General features: G+C 50.8%; 1 protein-coding gene across 2 annotated transcripts; it reads right to left on the reverse strand.

Annotated features, from left to right (window-relative positions):
* Window positions 1–146: 146 nt before the first annotated feature.
* Window positions 147–6,291, reverse strand: TRIM28 (tripartite motif containing 28). Of its 2 annotated transcripts, none has more exons than XM_049900380.1 (17): window positions 5,872–6,291; window positions 5,507–5,619; window positions 5,133–5,265; window positions 3,239–3,374; window positions 3,033–3,149; window positions 2,839–2,953; window positions 2,600–2,746; window positions 2,385–2,499; window positions 2,192–2,298; window positions 2,069–2,105; window positions 1,924–1,969; window positions 1,586–1,838; window positions 1,179–1,498; window positions 977–1,100; window positions 808–894; window positions 581–718; window positions 147–482 (listed from the first exon to the last, which is right to left on the reverse strand). In XM_049900380.1, the coding sequence occupies exons 1-17, from the start codon at window positions 6,200–6,202 to the stop codon at window positions 306–308; spliced, it is 2,496 nt and encodes an 831-aa protein (XP_049756337.1). In that variant the 5' UTR covers window positions 6,203–6,291; the 3' UTR covers window positions 147–305. The 2 variants fall into 2 exon arrangements, with proteins under 2 accessions (XP_049756337.1, XP_049756336.1); XM_049900379.1 differs by having other exon boundaries at window positions 1,924–1,972.
* Between the last annotated feature and the right edge of the window lie 15,927 nt (window positions 6,292–22,218).

The raw sequence follows: 22,218 nt of genomic DNA on the forward strand, positions 1-22,218 counted from the left end.
CCAGGCATGATGCTCATTCTTCCCCATCAGCCCAGACACACAATCAGGTAGTCTGGGGATGAGGCCCCTTACAGCCACCGTGGCTCTACAACCACCAATACCCCATCAACTACTGCGTCCCAAACTCCCCAATAGTGAGATCCAAGGAACTGGTGAAGTTTTTATTAAATCCACAGAAGTAAAAACCATAATGTGAGGAACTGGGGACAGGGCCACCAGGGAGTGGGAGCCAGGCCACCAGGAGGCAGGGAAGGGGGAACAGGACAGAACAGAGCCACGCCAGGCTGGCCATGGGGACACCAGCCTCAGAGGCCATCACTGGGGCCACCAGACAGCTCTGGGGCCCCCAGGCCAGCACCAGGTAGGCTCAGTGGTGGAGGCTCGACCAGCACTGCTGAGAACTTGGTGTCGCCAAAAGCTTCATTCATGCGCGTCTCAAAAAAGCGTTGCAGACCAATGATGGACTGCACGTCCGCCTTGTCCTGTGCAGGAGGCAGGTGCAGTGGGTAGTGGCTCTGGGCTCTGCCTGGCCCCCTAGCCCCCCACCCAATCCCATACATCCTCCCTCTGTGGGGCTCACCTCTGTCAGCTTGTTGAACTGCTTGAACATACGCCCCACATCCTGGGCAAATTCCTGGGGGGAACTGTAGGGAGGTGATAATTTCTCCTGGAGACGGGCACGGATCAGTGTCAGGTCCAGGGTGCCCCCAGGCTGGTCCTGCAGGCAGGGGGACAGGGCATCACATGGTGAGTGCCAGGCTAGCAGACCCCTTCCTGCCCGTCTTCCCCCGTCCCAGGCAGACTCACCAAGGAGAAGGTGGAGTCAGTGGCCAGCTGGTGCAGGGGCCGGCACGGCTCATGGCAGAACAGGGCCAGCAGGACACGCTCACACTTCTACAGATAACACTGTCAGAGCCGCCGGCACTCCCACCCCCTCAGACTTCCCTGAGCCCCCAGCCCCAGCCCTGGTCCTCACCCGCTGGTTGGCCGGTGAAAGCTTGGCCACCACACCAGTTGTGTCGGCCTCATCCAGGTTGAGGCTCCCGTCCTCCTCCTTCAGGTCAGGGAGCACATGGCAAAGTGAACAGCTCCACTCTTCCCTGGGGTTGGGAGACAATGAGGAGCCTGCACAGGACCCCGACCTGCCCACCCTGCCCCATACCCAGCCCACCACACACCCTGGCACATCCTGCAGAGCCGGCAGGTGGCAGTCCAGGTGGAAGCAAAATTCGCACTGGTTGCACATGACCAGGTCACCTGGCTTCTGGCAGACGCGACAGATGGTGGCGCTGTCGTCCAGGGCACCTGGGCCACCAGATGAGGCTGAGGCACCTTCAGGGGCCACCACCTCCAGACCCGAGCTGGTGCTACCACTGGGTGAGGCCAGGCGGGGGCCCTCAGAACCAGGGCCCTCTGCCAGGGCCATCAGCACGGGCTTGGTCTCGGGGCCTTCAGCAGCAGCAGGCGGAGCTCCAATTGCTGCCTCTGTCTCTTCCTCCTATGACAGTAAGAGGGATAAGCGATGGTGAGCAGGGCTTGGCACCCTGCGCTGTCCTACTGCGATTGTCCCACAGGGGACACTCACCTTGACAATGGCCATGCCAGGCAGGGGCGGAGCTCCAGGGGCTCCAGGGGGTGCAGTCCCTGGCTGACCGGCAGCCGCGGCAGCACCACCACGCTCGATGACAATGAGATTGTAGTCCTCTGTGGTGTTGCCTGGAAACACCTTGAATACGGGTGGCTGGCTGTCGGCTGTGAGGTCCAAGTCCAGGCGCTCGAGGCTCACCCGCGGCACCTTGCGCATGAGGCCGCTCACCTCACCGTCACCAGAGCGAGACCTGCAAGGCACAACTTGCCATGAGGCTAAGTCCAGACCAAGCCAACGACTGGGCCTGCTTACCGCCCCACAAGGCCACCACTCACCGCTTCACACCCGATACGTGAGGCTCCGCACTGGAGTAGGGGTCATCTACTTGGGAGATGGAGGAAAGGAGATACTAGATTGGCGTGGGAACAGTGTGAGTCTCCCCCCAAGCAGCGCTGGGGCCCAGGCTGATGACCCACTCACCTGACCCAAAGCCATAGCCTTCCTGTATCTCCATGGGCTGTGGGCAGAGATTGGGGGACTTCAGGTGATGGCCCTCAGGATCCTGTGCTCCATTCTCCCTCCTCCCACCAACGCCCTCCTTACCTGGCTGCTGCCCGAGCCCTGCTTGCTCAGTGGGCCAGGGGCCCGCGGAGGGGCCATGGGTGCAGGGCCTGTGGAGTTGGTGCCCGAGCGCTCTGCCACGATCTTGCCTTCGGGAGACAAAGAGTAAGCAATGGCAGAGAAAGTTCCCTGAAGAATGGGATCAGGGGAAGAAAAGCAGGGAAGCAAGACTCACCGAAGGCCTCAGCACTCTTGGTCCAGGCGTTCAGGTCCCACTGGAATTTCATCTCGCCGTGTGGCTCCACGGGGTCCACGATCATCTTGAGAGCACGGTGCAGCTGGAAGTAGATCTGGGCAGAGTAGGATGGGTGGCTTGTCAGTGCTCTGGGCAGTGCAAGCCACCTGTGCATGGGGGGGCCACCTCCCCACAGCCCCCCAGAGCCAGCACACCAGCTTCTTGGACAGCAGCAAAGCCGTGTTGTTGTCACTCTCCAGGGCCCAGGAGGCAAAGCGCAGGATATGCTCCTGGTGCTTCTGGATCTTGGTCATGGTCCAGTGCTGCCGCTCCAGCCGCTCCTGCTGCCCCTCGGTCACCTTCTGCAGGGTTGCGGGGTGGGACACAGGATCAACAGGCTGGAGGAGAAAAGCAGCTGGAATTCTCCCACCCTAGGTGGGACTGGGATACACACCTGGGCATCATTGACCAACACGCGACCGCGCTTATTCAGCTCCTTCATGATCTGCAGAATGGCCATCTTAACATCCACCTGCACACGCTTCTGCACGTCTGACACCTGGCGGATTCTGAGAACAAGGTTGGGGCGGGTCAGACTGGACAGGCAAGGGGCCGCCCCCCTCCACAGCCCCGGTGCCCCCAACTTACGAGCTGCGAACCTCCTTGGTACTCTTCTGCAGCGTGGCATGCTTGTCCCCCAGGCGCTTCACCAACGAGGCCAGGAGCTTGCGCTGGTTCCTCACTGCATCCTCCAGAAACTGGTACCTGTGGAATGACAAGAGACGAGCCGGGGACAGGGTGCTGAGAGCAGGTACTGGCCCATCCAGCCCACCGTGGTCCGGCTCGAAACTCACTGATGGTCCTTGTGGGCATTGAGCTGGCAGTCCCGACAGGTGAGGGTGTCACAGCTCTCGCAAAACAGCACAAGGGGCTCGTGCTTGTGTACGCTGCAGTACACAGTGCGCTCGCCATCCCGCGTCTTAGCCGGCCCTGTGGAGTGAACACAGTGAGGCAGACACAGGGAACCCTGGCCTGGGCCACCCCCACCTCCGGAGCCACGCAGAGCAGCCTCTGGCCAGGTTTGGAGTCTGGGCACATGGCAGTGTGGGGGCAGGGACTGCAGCTCTGCAACCTGATCTTGCTTCCAGCACCCTCTAACCCAACCTGACCAGCAAAATCTTTATAAGCCCTCCCACTTGTAGGGCTGACAACACAGAATAAACAGAGGTAGACCCAATAACATGACTGAAAAATTGGCAGTTCAAACCCACCCAGCAACTCCATAGGAATAAAACCTGGTGATCTGCTCCTATAAAGATTACATCCTACAAAAACCCATGAGGCAGTTCTACCCCATCACAAATAATCACTGTAAGAAGAAACCAACTGGACGACACTAACAAACAACACGGCTTCTACCAGAAGACACCTCCCTGTGCCATTTCCTCCGTGGATACGTCCTACCTAGGCAGACAGACTCCAAAAACTCCTCCAACCCACCTACTAACAATGTCATCCACAACAAATATCCTTTCACCACAGAATGGGATTCTGACCACTGAGCTATCACCCCAAGTGCAGGATTAAAAGTGAACTGGGGGCCTAAAGAAGCCTGAGCTCATTCATGAACAATTTCCTTAGAAACCATGCTCTCTAAGATCACAAGCAACCTACCAGCCATGGGCCAAAGGAACCCTAACAGCTGCTTACCTGAATCCAGGAAAAACAAGATGTTGGACTGGGACCCCGCAGACAGCATCAGGCCATTCTGGGAGAAATTCCCAGTGCTCAGAGTAAAGCCACCCAAGGAACAAAGATGAACCCAGCCCCCTCCCCTGAGAGCTGCTTATACATGCTCCCTTTCCTTTTTTCCAATGCCAATCACAACCTGGCTGCACCTGTCAAATCTAAAGCACAAGGCATAGGCCACCTGGTCCTAGACCCCTCACTGTACCAACATCTCCAACCAGACCCAGGTCCCGCAGCAAAGCCCTGTCCATCCCTCAGCCACCTCCATTCTCATCTTCCCACAGATGCTGTCCGCTAAGCTATGACGAATCACAAGATACCTCCTGAAAACCCATCTCATGAGGAATTTGGGGATAAAAACCAGCTACAATAGATTCCCGAGCCCCTTTTCACATAGGAACCAGTGCACAAAAAAATCTGTAAATATCTAGTTGAACCCTGGGCAGAACGCAGCTGAAGTGCCTCTGGGACACACCGTCACTGACAGTTCATGGGCGCTCACAGCTCAACAATGTGCCCTGGCCCCAAAGACTCACTTTCCACATAAAGCTTCGAGCCAGGGTGCCAGGGAACCCCAAGACAGTGACCCTTCACATCCCTCATTAAACACCACACCTTTCCCCAACTATGCAAGCTGTTCCCTCCACCTGGAAGGCCCTATTCCGACAGCACACTTCCTCCCTGCCTGGAGGCCTCTATGATGAGCATCACCCGGACCACCAACTCCCTCATGCCATGAAGCTCACTGACGTCCACTGTGATCCTCCAAGATCTTTTCCCTACCACCAGGACCCCTGGAACTTGCACACCAGAGCCCCACCTTCCTGCTTTCAAGCAGTCTTAGCCCTGGGACCCTTCAGAAACTAGCCCCTAAAGAAACACGTAGGGAATCAGCCATGAGATGTGACCAGCAGCTGAAGATTTAAAACACTTGCCTCCTCTGCACGTCCCTCTCTAGAGACCCAGGAATGTTCCTGCCACCCCATCTGCCCCATATACCAGTGGATCGCACAGTGTGGTCCTTGGTGTACTTCACCCGCTGGTGTGCCTCCACACATGTCTCACAAAGCGGTTCGGAGCATTCCACGCAGTAGCTGGTGGCGGGTGCATTATCCTCACAGCTGGTGCAGCACTGCTAGGCAAAGACAGAATCAGAAGGAGTGGGACCACCTAATGATTCCCTGTCTAACAAAGCACTACCTGAGACAACGTGCAACCCTTTCTCAAGCCAAGGCAGCCTGCCCAGAGCAAAAAGCGGGGTGGAGAATAACACCTGGTGTTGCTGTTATGTTCCTCCTGGCCTGGTGACCCCTCCTCTCGGGGCCTACCCAAAGCCACAGGCCTCCTGGAAGTGACGAGAACAAGACACACACCTGATTAGCATCCTGGGAATCGGTGGCAGCCTTGCTACCACTGTCGCGCATAAAATAGTTTTCCACGATATCTTTGTAGAAGCACTGCTGCTTGCACACGGGACAATCCACCACTGCAAAAGGTGAGAAAAACACCGTGTCTGGGCGGTCCCATTCTCACAATAGACTCTGAAACCGGGTACCCACACCCAACCAGGAAGCCCATCCTCTACCTCGGATAATCCCACATCGCTACGCAGCCCCCGTGCAAGCCCCCATATCAGCGTCCAGACCCCATTCCCACCCCAGGCAGGCTTCCACCCCCGACCCCACCTCTCCCCTCCAGCAGCGCTTCCGGCGCCCGGGGCCGTCCTCCGCGAACTCACCCGCGCTGTCCCCCGCCGCGCCGCCGTCTCCTGAGCTATTGGACGCGGCGGGTGCGGCAGGCCCGAGGCAGGCGTTGCAGGCCGAGTGCAGGCAGGGGAGCAGGCGCGGCTCCCGCTCGGGCCGCAGGCGCTCTCGACACAGGCCGCAATGCTCCAGCAGCTCCAGCGCCTCGCCACCGCCCGAACCGGGCGACGACGCCGAGGCCGAAGCCGAGCCTGCAGCCGATGAGGCGGCGGACCGCTTCTCGCCACCCGCCGAGCCCTCGCCTGGGCCGGGGCTACCCGACGCAGCCGAGGCCGCCGCCGCCGCCGCCGCTGCCGAGGCCGCCATTCACACACCGCCGGGGGCGCCCAGGGGGGAGGAGGGGCACGGGGCCTGCCGCGCAGGCGCAGACAGGCTCGCCGCCAACGGCCGCGCCGCTGCTTGGGCCGCCGCCGCCGCCGCGAGGCCGAGCGCTGCTGCGCACCGACTGGGCCGCTGCCCGCCGCGCGCGGGGCGCTGCCGAGGCCCGGCCGGCCGCTGCCTGCTCGCTCCCCGCCGGCCCGCCGCGTGCACAGCCGCCGACACCGCCCTCGAGCCCAGCTCCACGCACACGACCGCTCGCCCGCGCGCCTGCTCGCAGAAAGAGCCGCGGCTGGGGGGCGGGACAGAAATAACTGGCGCCGACGCCTCCGCGCACGCGCGCTGGGCACCTTGCGGCCCGGGGGCGGGGTCTGAGCCTGCCGCCGACTGCGAGGTTGCTAGTACGCAAGCGCCCCTCTCACCCCCCACCAACCATCCCCTCGGCGCGACTCGAGCGGCATGGGCGGGGCGCAAGACGTCACCGCCGCAGTTTCGGCGGCAGGCGGGGCGAAAGCACCGATTCTTGCGCGTGCTACCCGCCCCTCCAGACCCACCTCCAGACCGCACCGAGGCTACCCGCTGTACTGCGCACGTGCGTGGGCAGCCCGGGACCCCCCCCCCCCCATTTTACCCCACCTTTCGGCCGGCGAGAGATATCGCCAAGCCGCTGCGTCACCAATAGCTCCTGGAAGGGCCCGGGCCTGTGGGCGGGGCTCCATCGGAGGAGGAGGCAGCTCCTAAAGGGGCGAGCCACTTCGGGGCTTTAACCTTTCTGCTATAAATATGAGAAACACAGAAAGCTACTTAAATTAAATGTAGAACTCAAGGGGTTACGGAGCAGCGAGTCCGTGAAATCCCACCCGGCCCTCCACTGGCGCTCCTTCCCCATCTCCTAGCCAGCCTCTCTCCTGACTTTGATGCTTTGCCATTTGTCCTCTAGGGGGACGGACATCCCGACCCTCAACAGTGGGGGAAATCTTGTCTGAAAAGGGAAGCTGGGCCTGTGTGTGCGGGGTATCCTGTCTGAAGGGGGAGCAGAATCTGGGTGGGGAGAATCCTGTCTGAGAGGGGAAAGAGTCTCTGTGAGGGGAGAATCTTGACAGTAGATACAGAGACTCTGAGTGTGTGTGGGTGGGAGGGTAATCCTCTGAGGAGGGAATAGGGTCTGTATGTGTAATTCTGTCTGAGGGTGGAAACGGGTGTGTGTGGTGGGAAATCCTGTCGGGGCAGGGAGGGGGGAGAAAGGCTGTCTGAGAATGGAAGCAGGGTTTGTCTGGGTGGAATTCTGCCTGAGGGAGAGGCAGATCCTGTGGGAAGGGGAATCCTAAAATGCTAAGGAGGGAGTGCTAAACGGAGCGCACGGCCTTGGGGGCGTAGGGGAAATCCTGTCTGAAGAGAGTGGCGCAAGAAACACGAGGGATGGACATGGCGCTAGGAGTGGGCCCTGGCCCCCTGCGCAGTGACCGCAGCGCGCATGACAAGGCCTGCCTCTGTACCCTCGGGTCCTGAGGCCTCGCGTCTGAAATGCGACGGCAGGTTGGGGGAGGGAGGCTTCCTGGAGGATGGGGTAGGCCAGCAGGGTCAGCGAGCCCAGGCCGGAGCCCCAGAGTGCGCACACTTTAAGGCGGGGGCCGGACAGTCTTGGGGCGGGGTGGGGGGCGCCATCTACCCTCCATTCCCCAAGCCGTGCGGGCGCACGTGGCGGTGGCGGAGGGGCGACTGGCCGCTGGCCCAAGGTTGCCTTTTGTTCCTCTCCGGGGCTCGGGGTCCGCAGAGCTTTGTTCCCGCCCCTGCCTTTGTTCCAGCCCCAGCGCCCGGCCCCCCAAATTCGGGCCCCGCCCTGCTCCCGCCTCTGCGCTGCGTCATCGCCCGCCACGCCCCCTCCGCAGGCTGCCCGGCTCCACCCGGTGCGGTGAAGGCCACGCCCCACTGACCGGCCCCTTCTCACCTCCTCCCAGCCACCTCTGATAATTCGGAACGAATGTGAATGGCTGGCGGCGCACAGGGTGAGGTGGGGGATCCTTTAGATATATTCACTGAGCGTGTTGGACCGCAAAATCACAGGGGTGAAGGGGTGACCCATGCCCTAACCTGAGCCCTGGGGCAAACACTGAGGAAAGAACCAAACCCACTGCCATGGAGTAGATTCCAACTCAGAGTGACCCCATAGAATTTCCAAAGCTGTAAATATTTACAGAAGCTAACTACCACATCTTTCTCCGACGAAGCCTCTGGTGGTTTCCAACGGACCTTTTGGTTAGCAGTCAATCGACTTAACCACTGCACCACCAGACACTGGGGAGGGAAGGGCGATCAAAATACCAGTTGGCCTGGAGTCAGTTCCAACTCATGGAAACTCATGTGTGTTAGGGTAGAACTGTGCTCCATAGGATTTTCAATGGATGGTTTCTCAGAAGTAATTAGCCAGACCTTTCTTCTGAGGCACCTCTGGGTGGACTTGAATCTCTAACCTTTCTGTTAGCAACTGAGCATGTTAACCACATTAACCATTTGCACCACCTAGAGACTCTTCAAAAAGATTGATGGTAGAGGATGTGGGAATGGAGCTTATGAAAGAAGAAATTCTTATACTCTATTAGAGTAAGAGACAATAAGTTTTACTGAGGAATAAAGCAACTCAAGTTGGGCAGCTCAAGGTGAAAGTGCAAGGTGCTCCTTTGAGCAGAACAAAAGATGGAGTTTTTATACTTAAAGTTCAACATGGCTAAAACCGTAAATATCTTGCAGAACAATTTTTTCCACATAGCAGTTAATTTTCTAACATACATTTTCTAAGAACGGTCTGTACAAGCAATTTTCTAGAACAGTTTTGTCACATGCTTCCTGGATGTAAAAATGGTGTGGGGGTGGTGTTTGACCTCCTCTAACTTCAGGAGGGGGAAGGAGAATCAAGATCAACAGCCCAAGGCTGTTTCCTTTGAGGAGGAAGCCTTCATGCTTCCACCCCCCAACCTTTTTACCAGTTCTGATACCAACCATCTCTCCCACAGCACCCTCTACTCCTCTGCTAGGTCCGATAACTCCTTGCAACAGCCACACAGAACTCACAGCCAATACTCATGAGTAAGCGGTGTATTAGGGAAGTAACAGGTTACAATTCAGGATCAGAAACAACTCACGATACAGTTCTTCCGTCAGGACAGCTTTTTTACCGCTGTACCTGCAGGCATGTCTATCTCTGGCCCTTGGCCTCTCTGCCCCATGGCCCCTCAGCCTGTGCTCTGCCCTGCTCGGGCAAGTGTTACAAAGCTATTTTAGCTCTGCCAGTAAGTGCCCAGAGGCACCCCATTCCACCAGCAAGCCTCCTGCCAGAAGGTGCTCAGCTTTCTCATTCACTGAGTTGGCACACACAGCAGTCTGTCTCCTGCTAGTCTCCTGCATCTGCTGCCTTTGCTGCCGCCATTTCTCTGCACTGCTCTCTCTGTCTCCTGGGTCTAAGAGGGTCTCACCACAGAGATCCTGGGTCCAAAGGATGTGCTCCACACCCATCTCTCCTTGGTGGTAGTCAAGTCCCTGCTCTGCTCAGGAATTGGCTCTCTTTTAAGCCTAACAGGATGGCAAAACTGACCAATCCCCTCATTAGGGTTCCATACATCTTCTTTGCATCATCCCATCCTAAGAGTGCCATGCACCTTATTTACATTATTAGCAAGCTACCCAATCCCCATAGTGGGCCACAAGCACCTCATTTGCATAGTCCCACTAGTCTATTGGTGCGAGTTACAAGACCATGGTGAGAAAAAAAAAAAAAAAAACCTGTTGCCATTAATTTGATTTTGACTCATAGCAAACCTATAGGACGGAGTAGAACTGCCCCATAGAGTTTCCAAGGAGCGCCTGGTGAATTCAAACTGCCCACCTTTTGGTCAACAGCTGTAGCACTTAACCACTATGCAACCAGGGTTTCCAAAAGGCCATATAAAACAACCCAGTGCACCACACTGGAACATTCTAGGTACATATCTTCTGAGAACGAACACCATGTCTCCTTCTGTCCCACATGTCATGGATTGAATTATGTCCCCCAATGATTCCCAGTATTCTGTGGTTGTCCTGTATTTCATGATTGTAATTTTATGTTAAAGAGGATTAGGGTGGGATTCTAACACCACCCTTACCCAAGTTACATCCCTGATCCAACGTAAGGGGAGTTTCCCTGGGATGTGGCCTGCACCGCCTTTTTTCTCTCAAGAAATAAAATGAAAAGGAAGCAAGCAGAGAGTGGGGGACCTCATAACCACCAAGAAAGCAGTGCAGGGAACAGAGCATGTCCTTCGGACCCGAGGTTCCTCCCTTTGGACCTGAGGTTCCTGCACTGAGATGGTCCCAGACCAAAGGAAAACTGATGCATCCCAAGGACCTTCCTCCAGAGCTGACAGAGAAAGAAAGCCTTCCCCTAGTGCTGGGGCCCTGAATTCCGACTTTAAGCCTACTAGACTGTGAGAGAATAAACTTTCCTTTGTTAAAGCCATCCGCTTGTGGTATTTCTGTTATAGCAGCACTAAAAAAAAAAAACAAACTAAAACACCATGTGTTGGCCAAGAGTAGTCCAGGGTAACCCTTCCTTGTAAGTTCAGTCTGAATACTTCTGTACTTTGAATATTTGCTAGCACAAGCTGAACGACCAGAACGAAAATAATGAGAATGTTCACACATTATGAAGTACTTGATCCAATGTCACTGAACAATTTGTGTAGAAATTGTTGAATGGGAACCTAAATAAAAAAAAAAAACTGTTGTATAAATCTTCTGCAGTGCAGTGAATTACTTAATATGGCCCTTCTAGCCATAATCCTTGTGATTCCCACACAATGATTGGGTGGGACTATGCAAATAAGGTGCTTGTAGCCCCACCAATGGGATTGGACAGCTTGCTGCTAATGCAAATAAGGTATATGGAACCTGTGATGATTAAGGTTATGTGTCAACTTCATTGATCCATGATTTTCAGTGGTTTGGCATTTATGTAATAATATAATTTGGCAGTTATGTAATGATGTAGTCATCCTCTGTGGTCTGATATAATTGTCCTCCATTTTTTATCTCATATAATTGTTTTCCATTTTGTAATGTGTAAATCCTAGCCTCTATGCTTATGGTTATGGTCCCATTTTGGAGTAAGTTGTCCATTATGTTAATAAGGGAGGATTAGGGTGAGATGTGTCTTGGGTCACCACTTTACTAGAATGTGTGACTCAAGTTACCATTCATACCCCAGTCACCACCCTTATTCAAGTCACATCCTTGCTCAAGTAAGGGGAATTTCCTTGAGGGTATGGTTTGCATCCAAAATATATGTGAATGCTCTGGCAAAGCTCTCTGTCTTGCTCTGAATCCTGCATCTAGCTTGTCATCATCAGACCTCCAGTTCTTGGAACTTGAGCCAGCAGCCTATTTTCACTGATTTGCCAGTTTCCACAGCCTTGTGAGCGAGCAGCCTGTCATCTGACATGCCTATATGAGTTTGTCAGCCCCTGGAACCATGTGAGTCAGGATAAGCCTCCAGCCTGATGCCTGAATCACATATTTCAGACTTTGCAAGCCTCCATAACGGCGTGAGCCATTTCCTTGACAGTTCATGAGTTCTGCGAGATGTTGCAGCAAATTATGGAATCCAATGATGGGAGAGAGAGTACTGAGGGGAGGAGTAGTAGTTGGTGTTAGAGATGATGGAGTGGTACAGCAATTTGAAAAAAGTTGGACATTTGGTACATCTTTAACCTCTGCCTCATAGGAACTAGCTTTGTGCTGATCCTTCTAAAAGAAATTATTCATTCAACTTCACTGAAGATACAATAAAAAAAATTTTTTTTTTTAAAGCATGGGGATGGAGTCCCTCAGGGAAGAGCACTGCCCACAAACACCTGCAAGAAGGACAGTGTAGGCAGGAGGAACAGCAAGTGCAAAGGCCCTGAGGCAGGATGGACAGCTCAGTGGTGGGAGCTGGGCTGGACAGCTAGGAGGGCGAATAGGTGGGTCCCTTGTGACCCCACCAGTGCAATGTCTCAATACTAGACCCTGACCACCGGTCCTGGAGTTTTCCGGGCCCAGGGTACACATGTTTTCCTTCTGTACAGTAATCTTTAAAGCTCCCGACTTCTCTGGGCCCAGGACCTTTCTCTCCAGTATGTGACAATCACACTTAGCAGGATATTACCTGGTAGTAGTCCTTGGAGGGTTCGCTGGCCACTAGCTACTGGGTCACTGCCAACTCCATTGTCCAGATTAGAAAACTGAGGCTGTGGGAAGTGCCAGGACAACATTGGAGTGGGAGTCAGCTGGGAACCAGAGTCAAGCAGGCACAGGAAAGGCAGAGGTGTCCCAGGGTCTAGGCAGACAGGAGAGTGGGGCAAGGGCAGGACCTTCTGTTGAGGGGTCCTGTCTGAGGAGCCAGACTGTTCCGAGGTCCAGAGGTGCGTGGCATGAACACGTGTGTGGGAAGACACCCCATTTAGCTTCCTTACCTTGGCTCAGTCCCCCAGTGGGGCCCAGCCAAGCAGTCACTGTCACCTTACACACTGTCTGCAATGTACCAAGTTCACAAGTTCTTAGTATGAAGAACTACTTGGAGGAGAGCATGGACCAGACACTGTTCTAATTGTGTGATCAATGGGTGTTTATTATTCACAGAGTATACAGGACAGCAATGAGTAGAGCAGAAAAACAGCAGCAGCAGCCAAGTTTCTCCAAAGTTAGGTTCCCATCCCAGGGTGAAATGTTATGATTGCATCCAAGCATGCCTCACTTTGCACCATGGGTGAGGAACCCCGAAGTTCCTCTCACCCAGAGTTAATATACTAGCGAGCTTCAAGCTTCAATGACTATGTGCCAAAAAGCATGTACAGAGAGTAGGGGAATAAAAGGCAAAGCCCCCTGTGGGCAAGGACGGTACTCATTGCCTCTGCTCAGAGTACGTGACCATCCCCTGATTAACAGTTCTAGATTCACTGGCCTCGGTGAACCAGCCTTTCTCCTTCCCCCCACTAAGATAGACAATAAATGTTTCAGCCTCTCAGAGGGCGATCATCTCCCCCTAAGGCACATACTTTACTTTGTGTCCATTAGTTGCTATTATAGTAAAGCTGTACAGCACACCTGTGCACCCAGCACTCTTATCGTCCATGTTCCTTGGTGACCCTTTACAATGTCTCTCCCTTCCCAGCTCTGGACCACTGGCAACAATCCACATTCCTGCTTTGCATACAGGCTTGGTCTTCTTCAAGGGGTGAAGCAATGTGTGAGACCTCCCCACCACCCCAGCAGGATCAGGCCTCACCTGACCCCTGCCTTCTTTTCCTTTCCCAAGCTCTCCTGCCCACTCTCACATGTTACCCCCAAAGCTGCTTCCTGAGGAGGCTCCTCTGGCCCCCCACACCAGCTTGAGTTCTCATCCAAGGTGAATACCCAGGACTGCCCGCAGATGGCATCTTGTGTCTGCTTGAGGCTCCCCCACCCCACAGCTTTAAAAAACAAACAAACCCACTGCCCTTAAGTCGATTCTGACTCATAGCAACCCTATAGGACAGAGTAGAACTGCCCCCATAGAGTTTCCAAGGAGTGTATGGTGGATTTGAACCATCGACCCTTTGGTTAGCAACCATACCTCTTAACCACTATGCCACCAGGGTTTCCATAACAGTTTTACAAAACCAGAAAACCAAACCCATTACCATCGAGTTGATTCCAACTCATTGCGACCCTATGATGATAACAGCTCTATTAAGGTATAATTCACATGCCATAAAGGTCATCCTTTTAAAGTGTACAATTCAGTGGTTTTTAGTATATTCACAGAAGTGTACAACTGCAGTGCTGTGAATTCCTGTTATGCGGTCTTCCTTGACATGGTCTTTGACTCCTACAAAATGATTGGGTGGGTGCAGTGTAATGGATTGCTTTTGTATGGTCTTACTGGCCATGATCTTGTAACTCCCACCCAACTGAGTGGGTGGGACTGTGTAAATAAGGTAATTGCAGCCCACCAAGGGGATTGCTCAGTTTTGCCATCCCCCACTAGGCTTAAAAAGAAAGTGAACTCAGGAGCAGAGAGGGGATTTCACCACCACCAAAGAAGGGCCGAGAGCAGAGTGCATCCTTTGGATCCAAGATCCCCGCGCTGAGAAGCTCCAGGAACCAGGAGAAGGAGAGAGAAAGCCGTAATGCTGAAGATGGCAAGAAACAGCGGCAGGAGAGACCAACAGGAGAGACTGGCAGGAGATGGCTCAGTGGACTTCCTGGCCATGGAGCAAGAACACTGAGTGCCTTCGGGCAGGAGGCTTGCTGGCTGGCAGAGCTAAAAGAGCTTTGTAACACTTGCCCCAGCAGGGCAGAGGCTGAGGCCCAGAGAGGTATTCCTGTGAGCACAGCTGGGAAGAGGCTGTCCTGATGGCAGAACAGTATCTTGAGTGTTCCTGAACCTGAATTGCAACCTATTACTTCCCTAATAAGCCCCGTAATTGTGACTATTGTCTGTGAGTTCTTTGTGGCCATTGCAAGGAATTATCAAACCCAGTGATAGAAACAATGCCGAAGAACCTGTGATAGAATTTTCCAAGACCAATGACTTCTTCATTGCAAACACCTTTTTTCACCAACATAAAAAGGAATCAGCCTTGGGCTGATGCAGATAATCTTGATTGTCTCTCCTCCTGGCTTCAGGCCTCTTCATCTGACCATTTTTACAACAACCATCATCACTAATACCAGAACATTTTCATCACCCCCCCAAAATCCCATGTGTATGAGCAGTCACGTCCCCCCCACACACCCGCCCATTTACCCCTGTGTTAGTTAAAAAAAAAAAAAAAAAATTTTTTTTTTTTTTTTTTTAAGTTTCCTAGAGCTGCTATAGCAAATTAACACAAACTCAGAGGCTTAAAACAACAGAAATTCATTCCCTCACTTCTGGATGCTGCCCATTGCCATCGAGTTGATTCCAATTCATAGTGACCCTGTAGATGTCACCATAGGGTTTCCAAGGAGCAGCTGGCAGATTCAAACTGCCGACCTTTGCCTTCTATTCTTCTGGCTCTTATTTCCACTTGTCACTGGATTTAGGGCCACCCAAGTAATCCAGGCTGATCTCACCTCAAGATCATTAATTATATCTGCAAAAGCCATTTCCAAATAGGTCACACTTATAGGATCTGGAGGTTAGGATGTGGACATATCTTTTTGGGGGCCACCATTCAACCCACTACACCCTCAGCCTCGTTTGTTATGGCTCCTGCCACTCGCTATACTACTTTCTTAATGGACTTGCCCGTTCTGGAATTCTTCTTTGTATTTTTATTCAGTTATTTTTCTGCCTTCATCATTTTCACTCTCCGCCACTGTCCTCCCCAGGCCAGCGTTGTCCTCTCTGGGCTTCCACATGTGCTACCACCCACCCTCTCTGGCTTGGTGGATGGATGTGAGCATCCCAGTGGCCATGGACTGGACTTCCCCTTACTATGGAGAATGCCATGCCAGCCTCCACCATATAGATCCTTGCCCAGTGATAGACATCAAGTGGCTGCTCCCTCTGCCCGTGGTTCCTGCAATTCTTTGACTGACAGCTTCATATGACCTAGGGCACTTATGTAGGTATATCCCTGGGTTTATACCTGGATGAGGAATTGTCACTGTCCTGTACCCTCCAGTGATCCCTTTTGGTTTAGAATAAAAATTAGATTCCGTTCTGGACCTAGATAGTTGAGATGATTGATTAACACTGAATGTTCTTAATCTCACTGAATCGCACACTTTGAAATGGTAAATTTTATGTTGGTGTATTTTTATCCCAATTAAAAAAAAAAATCAGATTCTGATGAGGGCCCTGGGGTCTGCACCAGATACATGGTCTGACCTGTTGGTCCCACCTTGCTCGGGCCTTTGCATTTGCTGCTTCCTCTGCCCATATATGTGCTTGGCACGCGTGGTGACTTACGTATCTAGTGCTGCTGTAACGGAAATACCACAAATCGGTGGTTTTAACAAACAGAAATTTATTTTCTCAGGTTAGGAGGCTAGAAGTCCAAATTCAGAGTGTGAGTTCTAGGGGAAGGCTTTCCATCTCTGTTGGATCTGGAGGAAGGTCCTTGTCTCTTTGAGCTTCTGCTCCTGGGAGATCTTCATGTGACTTGGATTCTCTTTCCTCATCTCTGCTTCTTGCTTGCTTGTTTAATCTCTGTTGTATCTCAAAAGATACTGACTCAAGATACAACCACTAATCCAGTCTCATTAACATAACAAAGACAACCCATTCCCAAAAGGGCTTATAACCACAGGCATAGAGGTTAGGATTTACAATACATAATTTTAGGTGACACAATTCAATCCATAACACGGGAAAAGGGAAGGGGGTAAGACGAAGGGGCCTTTGCTGGAGATGGCTTGGCCACCCGGTTACAAGGAGGGTGTCTTTTGTTCAGGCACACACAGCATAGCCATCCTATAAGCAAGGTGCGTAACTAGAAAGAACATTCCTCCCCTCTGATCCAAGATTAATTTTGTAAGCCAACATTTTCTAATTAATGATACAAACGGTTACGAGAATACCAAGGGGTCAGTTTCAAATGGGGCACAGAATTTTATGTTACCATAATCTTGGAGATGGTGAGGTTGGCCAGGTGCCAGATAGTACCCATGGATAAGCAACAGAAAAAGTTACTGTGAGCTCAAAACACAGAGGAAAGCTTCTCTAATAAGGAAAAGGAATTAGGACAGAGAGAGACAGAGAGACCTAATTCCCAGCCTCCTTATCAGAGAATATTCTGAGCCCAAGGCCTCAGCTTAAGGAGTCCTGATGGCCCAATGGTTAAGCAGTGGGCTGCTAATCAAAAGGTCAGCAGTATGAACCCACCAGTCAGCTGCTCCACAGGAGAAAAGACCTGGTGATCTGCTCTCATAAATATTACAGCCTAGGAAACCTTATGGGGCAGTTCTACTCTGCCATATAGGGTGGCTGTGAGTCAGAATTGACTCTAGGGCACCCAACAACAGCAAGAAGAAGGGACTTAGCCTAGATGGCATGGGTGAAAATCATAGAGGCAGACTGTCTTCCCAACACTTCAACTCCCTGCCTGGCCGTCTTCTTCTTGTCCTTCCTTTCAGCTGCAGAGAATCATGAGAACTTGAGCTCCAAATGATCCGTGCCAACTTCTGCATCTTCCCTAAGTAAGTACCCCAGGGCCCACCCCATGGTAGGCACGCAGATGCTCAGTAAAGGTGTGAAGAGATGAACAAGTGTACAAAGTCAATGACCATCTGCACTCTTCTGGTTTGGTAGGCCACGAGATGACGTTTGGGTTCTATTATTTTCTATACTTTGTGTGTGTGTGCCTCATGTAAGCAGCACATAGGTGTGTTTTGTTATTCTATTGATTTTCTCATTATTTGTCTTACATTTGGGATCTTTAGACCATTCACATTTATTGTACTTACTGATAAAGTTAGGTTTAGTTTGTCATTGTGCTATATTTTTTACTGTGGTAAAATACACATGACACAAACTCTACCATTGAACCATTATGAAGTATACAATTCAGTGGCATTACACTGTTCTCCTGCTGACCACGTTGAGGTCTCATCCTGTATCGTGCTGTTACAGCCCTGAGCACTGCTGTACTTGGCCTTTGGTTGAGTTTTTCTTTACGTTTAATGAGGAGCTAATGGAAGGTTTTAGCAGAAGGCAGCATGATCTGATTATTCCTATTTCAAGGATCACTGGGAGGGAACGAATGGGAGGGGAGCAGGATGGGAAGAAGGAGAAACCCATCCAAGTGGGCCAGGCCAAGAACACACTAGATCATCTCAACCGTTCTCTGGAAGCACTGTGGTCCCTGTATGAATTTCCTGTGCCTGCTGTAACAAATTGCCCCAAACCTGTTGGCCTAAAACAACAGATATTTATTTGCTCACAATTTGGAGGCCAGAGTTTAAAATGAATGTCAGCAGGGCAGCACTCCCTCCCAAGGCTCTAGGGGAGAATCCATTCCTTTCTACTTCCAGCTTCCAGTGGCTGGCAGCATCCCTTGGCTTGTGTCTACATCACTGCCATCATCAAGGCCAGCATCTTCAAATCTCTCTCTGCTCTGTCTTCACATCATTTTCTCCTCTGTGTGTGTGTGTAAAATCTCCCTCTGCCTCCCTCTCCTAAGTGCTAAAAAGAAAACAAAACAAAAACAACTCAGAACACCATTAAAAGATTGCTGTACTGATTTAATAGTTAATTTGCAAATTCGGCAGCACATCATTACCAAGCAAATCAGTTGTCTTAGTTACCTACTAGTGCTATAACAGAAATATCACAAGTAGGTGGCTTCAATAAACAGAAATTTTTTTTCTCACAGTTTAGGAAATTAGAAGTCCAAATTCAGGGTGCCAGCTCTGGGGGAAGGTTCTCTGTCTCTATTGGGTGTGAAGGAGGACCTCTCTTCTGAGCTTCTGCTCCTGGGTGATCTTCATGTGGCCTGGCATCTCTCTTCCTTCATCCTTTTTTCTAATCTCTTTATATCTCAAAAAAGATTGACTCAAGATATACCCTATACTAATCCTGCCTCATTAACATAAATACAACCCATTCCCAAATGGTATTATAACCACAGGTTAGGGTTTACGACACATATTTTTGGGAGACATAATTCAATCCATAATATCAGTGCTCCAATTAAATAAGATTTTCAGGGTGCTTATATACAATTTTATCAGGAACTTTGAACAAAATTTTTTACCAGTTGACAATTTTCTTCCAAACCAAAACCTACTGTCATCAAGTCCGACTCACAGCAACCCTACTGGACAGAGGAGAGCTGCCCCGTAGGGTTTCCAAGGAGTGCCTGGTGGATTCGAACTGCTGACCTTCTGGTTAGGAGCTGTCATACTTAACCATTACACCACCAGAGTTTCCAACAATTACCTTAGAATACATAAATTTCATAAGAGACCAGTGTGTGCTCAAACATTATCGAAGCTTAAACTGAAATCTTACTCAGATAATCACAAGATCAGTGAGCCATGGTTACAAGACCTCTGGAGTCTTAAAAACAGAACATGTTCATTAGTCTTCAATTATTTTCTGAAAAAATAGGTTTTAAGTGAAAGTTAATGAATAATTAAACCAGCCCTTCTTTGTTTCCAGCAAGCCTGATTGCCTAGATGCGATAACATAGAAAACAAACAAACTACTTCTAAAGGTCAGTTATAGTTCAAGGCATAACTACAAACTTTAAAAAATTATATACATATATATTTCTTATTATACAGCACATAGGTATCTAACATTTAATAGGATGATCTTTAGTGTCGTGGGTAAGAGAGCTCTGTTTTCAAAAAGCAAAACTTATAATAATTTTATTATTTCACATAAGAATGCCCCAGATTGCATTTAGGGCCCACCTGGATAACGCAAAATAATCTCCTCATCTCAAGAGCCTGAACTTAATCTCACCTGCAAAGACGCTTTTTCCTTATACAGTAACACAGGTTCCAGGAATTAGGAGATGGCTGTCTTTGGAAGGGGGCATTTTTCAGCCTATTACAGTCCTCATTTCACAGGTGGGAAAACTGATCCCCTTAATGATCCCCTTAGACATGTGAAAATTGTCCAGAGCCCCACAGTCTGTATGAGTTCAACCCAGGCCTGGACGCAGCAGGTGCCCTCACCCTTTGTCTTTGATGTCTATCAGAGGCACTCTGTGGCCCCGGGAGGTGGGGGGGGGACAGAGAGAGAAGAGGGCAGACCATCACCTGACATTACAGGATTAGGGATTGGGACAGGGAGAGGGCAGAAGGCGCCCAGAGTCCAGAGTCAAATCCCTTTCCCTGCTGAGAGGAACCAGGGCTGATGTTCTTCCGTACGGAAAAACCTGGTTCATGTTTTCCCCTGAAATACAGCTTCCCCTGGTAAGGCAGAATTGATGCTGAATTGTCAGAGTAAGCAGTTGGCTTAAAATCTGCATCCAATGGTGACAGATGGGTTACTGTTTCTGGCTTTCTCTCTTTTTGAGAAACATTATAGACTCATGGATGGCCATGGATTCACTGTGTGTCAGTCAAAAACCAAAAACCAAACTCATTGCCATCAAGTCGATTCCAACTCATAGCAACCCTATAGGACAGAGTAGAACTGCCCCATAGGATTTCCAAGGAGTGGCTAGTGGATTCGAACTGCCAACTTTGGTTAGCAGCCGAGTTAGTTAACCACTGTGCAACCAGGGCTCCGTGTGTCAGTCAACAAATCATCATTCATTCTGATGTTGGCTCCTGTGTCCTTTTTAACATGTCCTGACATTCTTTGGGCACTTCTTTGTGGCATAACAAAGTGTTCCAGGCTTAGCCATTTCTCCCAGAAGCTCTGGTTCCTCTCAGCAGGGAAAAACACCATTTCTCAACCCTTAATGAAATTTTGGCCAAGGGGAGGTTTATCTGCTGGTGTTCACACAATAAGGTGTTTGTAGTATGTAGTGTCAACATGGCCGCTGGCTGGAGAAGCCTGAGTGAACACAAGGGGACTCACCCAATACCCTCTGTGAGGGGCTTTAGCCAAAACTGTTTGGCCTGAATCCCAATAGGTCCTTTGATTTAATTTCACAGGAGCTTCAGTGAAAAATAGGAGCCCTGGTGACACCAGTGGTTACGCATTTGGCTGCTAACCAAAAGGTCGGCAGTTTGAATCAACCAGTTGCTCCTTGGAAACCCTATGGGGCAGTTCTACTCTGTCCTATAGGGCCACTATGAGTCAGAATCTACTCAGCAGCAACAGGTTTGGCTTGGTTTTTTGCAGTGGAAGATAAATGCAAGCAGTTTGCCGTCTGTTAACCTAAAGGTTGGCGTTTCAAACACAGCAGTGTTCCAGAAGAAAAGCCTGAGAATCGCTTCCGTAAGATTTCAGCCAAGAAAACCCTGTGAAAAAAAGAGAACAAAAAATAAACAACAACAGCAAAAAGCTACCAATGGAGCAGTTCTACTTTGTTGCATAGGGTTGTCATGAGTTGTTATCAACTTGACCATGATGATGTCAAACCCCATAGAACACCAAGGATCCAATCCAGAAGGGGGCAGGTTCTGCCAGAAACCAGGGTCCAATGTCCTCCCCTAGGCATCACAAAAGGCTCTAAGAACCTCTACAGCCAGAAACCAGATCTGTAGCCTGAGGCTGGAGGTGGAGTGGTGAAGGAAGTAGAGTAGAATGAAGGAAGTTGTTTAAGATGGAGGGAATTGTTCTAAAACCTGATAGTGGTGATGGCTGCACAATGATAAATATGATTTTACTAAAAATCATTGATGGGTACACCCATAATGTGTGTATTTTATATATGTAAATTATACTTGAACACAATTATTTATCGGGGGGAGGACATATGCATTCACAGTGACCAAAGGACATACCTGATGCCCAGCAATCCTGAACAGGTCCCTGGCAAAGACAAACCTGCTTTTGGAGCCTGCATTTGGGAATACAAGCGTGTGTTTGAATAATAGCTGACATAAGGCTCATTTCCAAAACGTGAAGATAACTCATATGCCCACTTTCCCACTTCATCATTGTGACACAGGCACCTACGTGACACTTTCTCTGATTCTAACTACCCAGAGCTGGGTCTCCAAAAATTAGGACTCTGTCCTTCCAACCCCTGCCAAATAGGCAAACACAACCCTCTGCTGGCTCTCACTGTCCCTGTTCCTGGTGGATTTGATAAAAACCCATTGCACCACCCTGGAACTCCTAAAGAGGCATAATAACAACATAACAAGACTGCTGCTTCTCCAGGGTCCCAGTCTCCTGGCCCCCGTATGCTGCCCTTGGATTAATTTTGAAAAGTTTTAAAATCCCAGAAAAACACAGAGAACAATATAGCACACACCAGGGGCTCACATCCCCAAATTAGCAAATGTTCTAGTTTTGTCATCAGTCAAGGCCATGGTGAGGCTCTTGGTTTATTATCACATCCAACTGAACCTTGGTTAAAATGTTTCTATTAAAGGATGTTTCTCAACCATAC

Source organism: Elephas maximus, chromosome 11 (assembly GCF_024166365.1).
Source record: "Elephas maximus indicus isolate mEleMax1 chromosome 11, mEleMax1 primary haplotype, whole genome shotgun sequence".
Lineage (NCBI taxonomy): Eukaryota > Metazoa > Chordata > Mammalia > Proboscidea > Elephantidae > Elephas > Elephas maximus.

What these genes read in the sequence shown, in the direction of transcription:
- TRIM28 (XM_049900379.1), bottom strand. Translation starts at nt 6,202, where the DNA reads ATGGCGGCCTCGGCAGCGGCGGCGGCGGCGGCGGCCTCGGCTGCGTCG. An exon ending in AGGGCTCGGGCAGCAGCCAG is followed by an intron (nt 2,106 to 2,191) that starts GTAAGGAGGGCG and finishes CTCTGCCCACAG; the next exon opens with CCCATGGAGATACAGGAAGG. An exon ending in CACGTATCGGGTGTGAAGCG is followed by an intron (nt 1,839 to 1,923) that starts GTGAGTGGTGGC and finishes TGTGCCTTGCAG; the next exon opens with GTCTCGCTCTGGTGACGGTG.